The sequence below is a fragment of the Cyprinodon variegatus genome, unplaced genomic scaffold (assembly GCF_000732505.1).
Source record: "Cyprinodon variegatus isolate N-32 unplaced genomic scaffold, C_variegatus-1.0 Scaffold1460, whole genome shotgun sequence".
Classification (NCBI taxonomy): domain Eukaryota; kingdom Metazoa; phylum Chordata; class Actinopteri; order Cyprinodontiformes; family Cyprinodontidae; genus Cyprinodon; species Cyprinodon variegatus.
The window spans coordinates 72,578-84,105 of record NW_015151913.1 but is presented as its reverse complement, the minus strand read 5'-3'; the positions used below and the strand labels follow the sequence as shown (position 1 = coordinate 84,105).

Here is an 11,528-nt window from a genome sequence, read left to right as displayed (position 1 = left end):
GATGGATGGATGGATGGATGGATGGATGGATGGATGGATGGATGGATAGAGTTGAATAAACTTTTGGCTCTCAAAATGGTTTCGGTGCCCTATTTGTCAGAACTCGGCAATACCGATACCACCATTTTAGTTCAGTATCGGGGCCCTGTCCGATACTGGTATAGATATCGTGGCAATACTACTTTATACACCTGCCTCACTATTATACACCTAGGCTTGTCTTGAGAAACATCTCCATACCTTAACACACCAATCAATAATTATAACTGTCCTCACCTATACACACTTGCACTTACCTTTGCACACCTCTACGTTATACCACTTTCCTTAAGAGAAAGTTCCTATTCTCCTACATTCCCCTGTACAGTGGATGATTGGGGTAAATAGCTGCTCTTTAACATCATAACGTGATCAAATATAAACAGATTCTCAGAGGAAACATACAAATATGTCCACCATGCAGTTGTTACTTCCTGTCCGTTTACATTATTTCTTTTTCCACTGTCTTCAGTTGAGCAGGTGACCAATGTGCTGCTTTACTCCAATGACAAATATGTCAAATCTGTGGCCAAAGAAGAGACTGAGTAAGATTTATTTCCCCAATGACATGTAACAGTTCTGAAATACATGTATTCTGTAAGAGTTGTGTTATTTATGCGGCTTGATCCATGTTGCAGTGATTCGGTTCCCTCTGGTACAACATTGAAGAAGGAATACAATCTGTACCCCATGCTGGCAAACAATAAGGACCGCAGAGGAATCGCTCTGGATGGACGACTTAAACATGAAGACACCAACCTGGCTTCATCCAGCATGTATGGAAACTTTGAATCAAGCTGCAGATCAACCTATAGAAAGCTGGAGATGATTCATTGTATGAGTAAAGGGGGAGTTCTGATTCTTGTCTCTGTGTCTCAGTGTGAAGCAGGAAGTACTGAAGGAAGTCCAGGGGATGTTGATCTCCTACAAGGTGGTACTGAAGATGATAGCATCCGGGTGAGTAAACCTCTGCTGGTCTCAGATCAGTTAAGGGGTTCAACCTCTAGTTTGAAAAGTAAATCAACTTTCTGTTGATTAGAGGACCTGTTCTTCCTGTAAGTCATGTTCTGTCAGATGAGCATACCCGGTCAGACCAGCATACCGATAGTCAAATAATGGGGTACAGGTATTGACTATCGATGAGGGATACACGCCCTCAACAGGTGTGTATCCCTTTAAGTCATGTACAAAAAAAACTATTTAATTGCTTACTTTTTGGTGTTCTTTTGAAGCGTATGATGATCTGACCTTAAATTGTTTTTATACATGACTAAAGGGACACACGCCCGTCTAGGTAGTTTAAAGTCTATTTTTCGTACAAAACTAAAGGGATAAATGCAAATCTGACATCTTGTGCATCCGTATCGACTACAGGTGTGCTGACCTGACAGAACATCTGCTCTCAGGGAAAATAACCCTCTAAATGTTAAATTAACTGATGCCTCTGCTCTCTTTGTTGCTGCTCACCAACAGGGCGGTGGGATCCAGGTATGTACACACTTCAACACGGTCTCTGTGTGCAGGGGCGTGTATTCCTTACATTGTGGGGACCATTTTCCACAAATCAAAGCACACTGTTGGGGTTAACTGCTTTGTCTGGACCAATGACTGGTCCTCATGGGTACAAATGTTGTTTTGGAGTTAGGTGTAGGACTAAGGTGTGAATTGAGTTTAGGTTGGGGTTAGTGTTAAATACCTGAACCTGTAATGGCTAGGTTTAAGGTGGGTGTCAATGTTAGGTTATAGGAATTGGTTACAAATGAATGGAAGTCAGTGGAATGTCCTGACAAGTATAGAGATACAAAATCTTGTGTGTTTTATGATGTTGTGATTACAGCTTTGTGGATTTTCTTACAGTGAGGTCTCTGTGGAGGTTCCATTCAAACTGATGAATCCAAAACCGGAACCAGGTAAAGACATTAGAAATTTTAAGGTCGGCTTATGCCTATTCAACGCCTCTTTTTTTTTTTTTTTTTTGCCAATACAGCTCTGAGAATTGATGTCCTGTTTTTAGATAATGGCTCAATAGATTTGCTTTTACAAGTGGAGCCTTGTAAAGTTGACATAAGGTTCCACTTGATAATTGTGTTTTATTTTATTAGACGTGGCTTTTGGGGAAAAATATTTACAATAGACATGGAGAAGAAAAGTGAGGGAAGAAAGGGATGGAGGGAAAGAAAGAATAAAGGAGAAATAAAGAAAAGACTGAAAATACAGAATAACTCCTAGAAGTGTACTTCCACAACCGCAAGAAATGGGATGGAGAAAAAAAAAAAAAAACAGCCTACGACAAAAGAGAGAATCTCATGGACACAGGAAATAGTTACACACGAACATCAAAAGCAAAACATAAGAAGATTACACAAGTCATTCAGAGCTATATTTAGTTAATGGTGCAGCTTAGCAGTAAACACAACTGTGTAACAATGAACACCTGAATCCAAATGCTGTGACGTATATGCAAGAGTTTGCTTCTGAATACAAGCTTTATAAGGCTCCATCAGCACAGGAAGATCTGCTCAACAGCAGAAGTGAGGGGCCCCAGACCCATCCCAAAGAGCCCAGGGCTGACACAAAGGAGACCGGAGCCCCAGACATAGGGAAGGGGAGGCACAGAGACAGCAGCAGCTGCACCCCCCACCCTGCGAAAGGCAGACGAGGGGCTCCAGGGTCGGACCCCACAGGCTGTGATGCTTACGCATACATGCTTTTCTGATATGTTTCCACCTAGAACATTGCAGACATAGCCTTTGCAGCATTTGATATTTTCCTCACTGTACCTAATAATCTAGCTCATATTGGGGAGTGGTTTATGGCACAGACTGCAAGGTTACAACACCTCATTACACGTACTAATAGAAAACTTGGTTCCCAACATTTTCACTGCCATCTAAGTGACATTTATTGGCCAAACCAAGACGTCAATGGATGTTTATATTTGTCAGCTTCTGAGACGGTTAGGAGCTGCTGCCAGTCCGCCATGTTTTCTCCCCACAGAAAACTGTCCATGTAGTTAAAGAATATCCTAGGTGTGCAAGTAGTAAAATAAGAGTGACATAAAAGCTGGAAGAGGGATGTAGACATCAGACACAGCAAAAATAAACCATGCTTTAACGTCCCATCTGTAGGCCATACCCACATAGTTCAGTAGCAAAACTGGACTCACTGGGTCACAATAAAGAGATGTTTCATTAATTTCCTATTCATGTTTCATTAATTGCCTTTTTTATTTCTTCTTCTGCTGCTGCCAATGACCCTCAGCCAAGGAAAGGTAAGACCTCTGCTTCATCACATGAAATTTCAAGGCATCAAATTAAATCTTAATTTTAGTCAACTTGTGAGGCTATCCCAGGATTCTCCAGCTTCCTCTCCAAACTTTGCAGTGAATCTGGAGACATGGTGTTTGAAGAATTTAAAAGGGCCTACCTGAAGGGTGTGGTTTATGGCGATGACGATGAGTCTCCAACTGAGGCCTGAGCCACGAAGATGGCCGCCAACATCGACAGTTCAGATCTTCACATACAAGGAGACATCAGATGAACTGCACATCATAACTATGAAACATATTTGGTGTGGAATTCTTACAAATAAAATCTGTAGTTGCTTACCTCTGACATTTCTTGGTTAAAGTTTTCTAGTTATAGTTTTATTTTAGGAAGTACAGATTGTAGTTGTCAGCTGTTCTCAGATTAAAGAACTTCCTAAACCCAAAAACTGCAGCGTTTGATTTTGTCTGTTTGACCGTTCATCCCACCAACCAACTAAAAACACAACCATTAAAACAACCAACTGCGCTCAGATTTTCCCTTAGCTCTTTTAAGGGACTCTGAGTATCCGTAGCTGTGAGTTAAACCTGTGAGTTACTCAGTGAACTGTTTCAAACCTGTGAAACTCCTCACTGAGAAGGTTTGGAGTTATAAGAAGATCCTTACACTTTGAAAACACAAGATCCAAGATTTTTATAACACTTTCCAGTCAGTCATCCGTTTTCCTCATTTAGAGCCATTGCAGAGTTCCAGATCCATGTTCATGTTAAGCCTAAACAAAAATATCAAATTCAGGCTCAGTTAATCCATCTGATCAACCCAGACAATGCTTCATTTCCATTAAAGTACATAGACAAAAAGAAAACATCTTTTCTGTGTCTTTAAGAAAACTTTTCGTGAGGGAAACAGATGTCCAAACACATCATTTAACTCCTTTCAATGCAAAAAAATTAAAGATAGAACCACAGTAAAATGCATTGGTCTCAAATGTGAAACAAAATACGGATATACATTGTGGATTAACCAGTCTATCTTCAAGCATCACATGACAACCATTACCAAGACTTCTATAATCTATAATGCGGTTTTACTGGCTTTGGTTATTAACACGGACGCAACAGGTACTGCTAGTGTGTCCACACGGCATGAAGCCAGCCAGACACCCACCCACCTACTTACTCATACAGTGCCGTCACTGACTCACGTTTCCAGCCCAAAAGTGTTCATAAACCACATATATATTAGAAATCTTGCCCAATTTGAACCAAAGTCTATTGATCTCTTAGGCCATAAATCTAAAGAAAAACATTTTTTACCCATAGACGGTAAGGCTGGGTAAAAAAATCGATTTAATCGATTTTGAATCGATTCCTTTATATTTGTGCAAAATCGATGTCTAGGGAATGAGATCAATTAGTTTTAAGATGCGTGATGTTCAGATTCAAATGAGCAGGAAAGATGCACTCCCTTAAAGCCAGACAGCTGCAAATATAGCCAATAGGTTGACTGAAGACCTTAACAAATGGGGACTGACCAGAAAACACCCTGTAGTTGTTAAAGACAACGCTGCAAATATGGTTTGTGCAGTGAAGATAATGCAGCTCATGCCTGTCTGCTGTGTCACGTCTGATTGCTCGAGTAAGGCTTCACTTTTATACTTTTCACAAACAAGTTTGCACTTATGAGACAGTTTTGTTCACATCTCAAGTTTAAACTATCTAATTTACAAGTTTGCACTTTATGTTTAATGTGACAGGAAAAAATTCAATGCATGAGTATTTTGAAACACAGTTGAACCACTTTCACTATTGTAAAACAGATCGAATCGAAATTAATCGATTTAGAACTGTATGAATCAAAATGGAATCGATTCAGGACTTTGGCGAAAATATTCAGCCCTAATAGATGGCCATCCTAAACTGCCAGATTGGGAAACATCCCAACCTGGGAACAATGCAGGTAAGACAGGAAATGGTAGCCTTTACATGCAAAACCCCATCATGCACCGCAACATATTTTTGCAAAATATTCTAACATAAATTTGCCAAATACAAGAGGAAAATTGTAGTTTGGTTTAAAGAAAGCATCTTAGTTTTATTATAATTTAGTTTGTTGCAATGACTTTACAGTTTGAAGAAATAGATCATTACACCATATGCCAACCGTCACAAGGATGTGCATGACAAGGAAGGGCTATATATACTGCATGCATCATTTAGGTAGTTAACATTGGATTTCTTCTTGAGCTCCATGAGTTATTTACTGTCACAGGTAGGTGTTTCGCCCTACCTGAACTATTGGGGGCACAGGAAGTTTGTCGGTGGAAAATCTTGATTTTCCAAAAAGGTAATCTGATAAACAGAAATTTATTTTATTAATTAATTTCCATTCTGAAAGACATACTTTTCCACACACTGCGTATAACCACTTTATAAACCAGCTTGTTTGGCTTTAGTCTTGCTGCAACCAGTGTTCTGAAAATTATTTCTCCTATTTTAGCTTCCCTTCATTGGCTTCCTATCCATGTAAAATCCTCCTTCTCCCATATAAAGCCTTAAATGGCCAAACTCTTGTCTTATATCAGGGATCCAATTGTTCCTTATGTTCCTAACAGAGCACTTCTCTCTCAATCTGCAGGTTCACCAGTGGTTCCTAGAATTTCTAAAAGTAGAATGGGAGGCAGATCTTTTAGTTATCAGGCTCCTCTCCTGTGGAACCAACTACCAGTTTTAGTCCGTGAGGCAGACACCCTGTCTACTTTTAAGGCTAGGCTTAAAACTTTCCTTTTTGATAAAGCTTATGCTGGGCATATACTGTGCGATTTTTTTTTTTTTCAATCGTTGCACGGAGCTACAGCTCACACTGTCGACGAAACCACAAGGTTTCGTCGTACAGTGTAAATTCACAACTTACGATGTATTTTCTCACACTGATGCTCTAATGCAATCTACCTGCTTACACTGTACATCCAAAAACCACATTGGACTCAGCTCCGCAGTGAGATGGGACTCGTCTATCCAGAAGACAAAGAAGTAGAAGAGGAATATGAAGCTCACTAGAGAGAAACACGCTGCCTCTGCAATTTTGTGCTGAAAGCCCTAAAAAGAAAAGGTGATGACGTATTTGGACAAAGACATGGCTGAGCAAACGTGGCTACTACAGTTTTACAGAAAAAACTCCATTTCACTTGCACTTCTCACTTCTGTGTTTTTGTCTGAGAGGAAGAAGAAAAAGTGGAATCCTTGTTTTCCCACTGAGCGATTTGCCCATGATGGTCAACTGAAAATCAAATATGTTTGATTTTCTCCTCACCTTAGGATTCCTGACTGGGAGGTGGTCGTGAGAGGCTGATCGCCCCTCGTTACCCCCTGTATACTACACGACTCACGATGCACGATCAGGGTAAAAGTTTGGCCAATCAAAAAATGATCTTATAACTGGAAAGTCGGCTTAGACTGCTGGAGGATGTAGGGTAACTTTCCCTCTCTCCAATATCCAACTTTTATTCTCCATTTGTTCATTATTTGTTTTAATGCTAACTTGTAACAAACAAAATATATAATTGCTCTTCGTCTTTATTTTTTTACTCGTCATAGTATCCACATGTGGCTTGACGCTCTGGCACCACCCTGAAAGGAGGCTTTATCTTGACTGCCACCATCAGCAAGTTCATGATAATGATAGAGTTTATTCTGGTTTTAAGTGTTTAATCCTGGTTCTCTCATGGACATAGCCATTGGTTCAACTTTCACTATGACTGGGTGCGTCTTTGTTCTGTTATCCTTTTGACCTGTAAACCAGAACTGCTCAACCATTTCTTTCCTAGACAGAGCAACCTAGTTAACCATTACTGTCTTAAGCAAATATTACTTATAGATCATGGCTTCTATGTTCCCTTTATCCGTCTGTCCCTGTCTTCTTAAAGGAAAAGTCTGGTCAGCAAGCAATAATCAATGGATCATTATCTATACCTAAAACTAATATGTTTGTGTTGATTTAATGAATTTAGCATTAATCAGTAAAAAAATGTGAAAACAATAATTTTCGTTGTGATCACCGAGTGCAGGACCAGCCATTTATGCCCAAATATAGTAACCCCTCCCTCCTTCCATCTTCCAGCAGTGACGTCACGGTGCGGTAAGCCTAGCGCCATTCTCCTCGCTTTTCAAGCAAAATCAATGGGAACTACTAGACACATCTGCAATCAACAACAATTATTTAAGATTTCCAGAGGACTGACATTGCCCACGTGCATGGAAGTTGGATGTTGTAATACATTGGGTAAAGATAAAAAAGAAAATTAGTTATTTCACCTTTTCGATTCATGATCCTCTACGAACGGGTTCGTCGTTGGATTGCCAACTTGAAGAGGGAGGATTTGCCAGTGAACTTCTGGCCAGAGAAAAAACATGTAATATGTAGCCAACATTTTGAAGAAGAATGTTTTCAAGATGACTTGAATAATAGCGCGTTGTGACAAACACCAGATACAGCATTGGGACTTGCTCAACAGCCGATAGTGTTCTTTGACAAACATGTCTCCAGTAAAGCACATTCAAATGAAAATTAATATTAATTAAAACACATATAATTTATTGAACAGTATGTAACAATTTCATATGTAAAGTACTTTCAGATGTTTCAATTCTGATATGGCTGAACTTTTCCTTTAAACTAAGTTGGCCATGGCAGAAGGCCATACAACGCCTGTTTCTGCTGAATGTTTCTTCCTAATAAAAGAGAGATTTCACCTCTACCGTTGCATCATGCATACTTGGTATAAGGGATTGCTGCAGTCAACAACACTTTGCAAGCAAATGTCCATTGTTGCCACAAGTGATTTCTTCAAAGTCATTGACTCCATGCAATCAGCTGGGTGTTCAAAGATAGAACTTTTAAACAAATATGTCTGCATTATTTGATTAAATTGACTCTGAAAATGCCTTGAGGTTACATTTATGTTTTATAACTTGAGCGCATTAATTTGAGTGAATGAATTACATTGAAGTAAACTTTCTAAGCGGATATCCTTTGTAATGTCAAAGATTTGCCAGCAGGGAGCAGTATGCCCCTCCTTCGCTGTGCTGTGCACTGTCCGCCGCTAGGGGGAGCTGTTTCTCCGCAGCTCATCAGGGGCCTGATAATGACAGGATGGCGGAGGCAGGGGGACCGGAGTCCACTGCGGCCCGGTGTCCGGACGAGTCATCGGACAGCGAGCCTGAACAGGAGCCCGGATCTCCCCAGAAACTCATTCGGAAAGTATCCACGTCCGGTCAGATCCGCAGCAAGGTATGATGGGGTTACACTTGGGGAGCTTATGGAGGGGTTTGGATGGTCATTGAGCGGAGTGGGCCCCACAAAGCCCCGAGCTGCTCCGCTATGACCGAAGGAACTCTTGGGAGCCAAACCCCCGGGAAAAAACGACCCTTTTAGAATCTTCGCCCCGAAGAAGTTCTTTATAACGTTTTAATAAATGTATATGATCACAGGCTGGTTGCATAAAGACTGTTCTCTGATCCGTCCTCCAGAAAAGCTTCACTGGGTTTAGAATCTGTCCGCTACTGAAACTTGGATTCCTTCTTCTCTCATCCGTTATCCGCTGTAGGCGGTCGCAGTCACCCGACTTAAAGACAAAAATAGACCGCTCTAAACAAAATCTGATCTATTTGCCCTTTTTAACTGATGCCGAATTAAAGAGTGGGTTTAATTCCGTCCCTTTGTTTAATCTTCTCCATCGACCGTTATCCGGGAATAAATTAAATTCCCAATCAGCACTTTGAACTAAAGCTTGATGAGAAAGTTACAATAACAAAGAATCCGACCTGATGACCATAATTTTAAATTAAACCGTATGAAAATGCGCTTTTATTTCTTTTCTCTAACCATTTAAAGATCCGGATTTAAGGGGTTTATTTTTCTACCGATGTGCTTGAACTTAAATTCGACGGATTTTGAATTGAGTTTGGTCTGGTTGTTCAGTTCCGGAATAGTTGACGAAACTGTTGGCTATTGGTGACTTATAAAGGTGCCGAATTAAATAATGGATTTGTTTCAATTAGTTGACGTCTGTACATTTAAGTTTAGTTGCAAGTTTCATTTTAGAGGTACATTTCAGTTTAGACCTAACAGCTTTTAACTGGAGTCTGGATAAAGCTAACGGAACCTTAGGCTGCTGGGCGAGTTTTTTATCATGCCGAATAGGAATGGACGCGTTTTATATTTAATAGCGTTAGTGTTGTCATTAGAACGGAGATTAAAATTTGTAAATGAGTTAAAGAGAGTTAAAATACTAAGGATTTTTGGTGAAAATCAGTGTGTTTGTTTTTTCATCCGAGAAACTCGAGATATTTGTGTCATGACCTATTAATGTTCACTAAAGTATTTCACATGAGCTCAATAATCAATAAATAACTAAATTGGAGTTAAGTTTAATACGCCCCTATTAGCCTATTGCAGGGCGTAAATTAGAGATGAACAATAAAAAAGGAAAAGGTTAAAATTATATCCGATTAAAACACTAAGAAGGAGCATCAAAAACTGATGTGGGCTGAGGCCTGAGGGAGGCCTCTGAGCTCCCCCAGTGTTTCCACACGGACGGTGGTGAGCTGTGAGACCGGGGGGAGGAGCTACATTCCAGGTAATGCTAGCGGCGAGTTTTCTTGTTAATTACTAGCCTGATAAACCAGACTAAATGTGAGATTAAATGTTTAGTCTGGCCCCGATGAACGAGACATTGTAAGATTGTTGAGAACAACCCGTTGTATCAAACTATGTCTGTGCCTATTGGCCAACGCTCTGACCAATGAGCGCAACTGACTGTGACGTAGTAAGCGCGACAGAAAGATGGTGGGGCAGTGTAAACAAACAGCCTGTCGGTAAAACGGCGAATACATCGTTCTTAAAAATGAATGAGCGTAGAGCCTCTTCCTGCTCACGTTTCAATGAAAACCCCAAGTCTCCTTTCAAAACTGATTCCAAAGCTGAGTCAATCGAGGACTGTTCAATAGTTGTTCCCATCTTCCTTGTTGTGCATCCTCCATTGTCGCGCAGCTTTGGCGTCACGCCCTGAAAACCCCGCCCGCTTTGCGTCCAAAAATTCAAGACACATCTCTGCCTTGTGATTGGCCCGCCAGTTCTAGGGCCTGGGGCATTGATAGAGGCCAGACCACTGGCGGGAGGGGCTAGTTTACTAAGGTAGTTAATTCCAACTGTAGTGAACAAAAAAAGGCCTTTCTCGACAAATCATTGATAAATCTGAGCAGCTGTTACTTATTATCGGATTATTTACCGCTTTTACCTGTCGCTGTGTTCATGGATGTTTAAAACAACATTGATCGATCACATCTCCTTTTCAAAGTTGTGTTTAAAATAATCTTATTTTTAGTTAAGTTAAAAATAAACAGAAAAAAAGGTAGAAGAGTTGTTTATTGTGTAAAATTCAACTATCTCTTTTCCGTTCAGCTTACTTTCTCTTAACCATGTAAGAGATTTAAGGAATAAAGTAAAAATATAAAGAGCTGGAACATAAATATGAATGTGTTTCAGCAGCTGGTTCCTCATATTCCTCCTGTAATAAATCTGTGAGTTCCTATGGGCCCTGAAGGCAGCGGTGGTTGGGTTCAGGGGGTTTGAATGGAGTCAGGTTTCTATTTAAAGCTGCATTTTTTCCCCCCCGGTTGGAGTTAAGCACATGGAGAGAGATTCATGGGAATAACAAGGAACGTCTCAGTGGTTTTATCCACAGCCCTCCCTTTGAATGTTCCTCCTAGAAGTGCGTCATAAACATCAAAGTAAACTGAGCTTTAACCTCTCACAGTGAACCTCGTTGTCTACAGCAACAAACCCTCAGAGAGAGAGAGAGAGAGAAAAAAAAAGCAACTTGACTCAAAACAGCTCCCTTTGTTCCATTGTGTCAGGAGACAGTGACGCGGCTCCTGCTAAAACAAGCTAATCCAGCCTCTTTACATCAGGTTTTAGACAAATCTAAAAATATGCACAAAAGTGTCAGAGTGGCATCATATTAACTTATCCTAGGAACTGCAGCCTTTACAGTTTGCTGGATGGAAGGATTTCTGGGTGAGATGTTTCAGCGAGGGTGAATGGATTGTCTCTGATGACTAAAACGGGTGAAATAAAGAGCCCAATCCTACGATCTCAGTAAGACTCAGAGCAAACATTTATTCACTAATTTTCTTCAAACGCTTTAATTTCCTCTAAAATGTA

At 40.4% G+C, this 11,528-nt stretch overlaps 2 protein-coding genes across 3 annotated transcripts in view; both read left to right on the top strand.

Annotated features, from left to right (window-relative positions):
• The window catches only part of LOC107103482 (S-arrestin-like), an 8,355-nt gene extending 4,656 nt beyond the window's left edge, over positions 1 to 3,699 (top strand). The window contains exons 10-16 of the mRNA XM_015403202.1: positions 512 to 584; positions 678 to 815; positions 919 to 996; positions 1,513 to 1,527; positions 1,897 to 1,949; positions 3,301 to 3,310; positions 3,423 to 3,699. Of these exons, the coding sequence (XP_015258688.1) occupies positions 512 to 584; positions 678 to 815; positions 919 to 996; positions 1,513 to 1,527; positions 1,897 to 1,949; positions 3,301 to 3,310; positions 3,423 to 3,516 (461 nt within the window). The 3' untranslated portion in view covers positions 3,517 to 3,699. The remainder of the gene's footprint in view (positions 1 to 511; positions 585 to 677; positions 816 to 918; positions 997 to 1,512; positions 1,528 to 1,896; positions 1,950 to 3,300; positions 3,311 to 3,422) is intronic.
• A 4,746-nt stretch (positions 3,700 to 8,445) lies between these two features.
• dgkd (diacylglycerol kinase delta) overlaps positions 8,446 to 11,528 on the top strand; it is a 32,785-nt gene continuing 29,702 nt past the window's right edge. For both annotated transcript variants that reach the window (XM_015403206.1, XM_015403207.1), the window contains exon 1: positions 8,446 to 8,594. In XM_015403206.1, coding sequence (XP_015258692.1) covers positions 8,457 to 8,594 — 138 coding nt within the window. In that variant the 5' untranslated portion in view covers positions 8,446 to 8,456. The remainder of the gene's footprint in view (positions 8,595 to 11,528) is intronic.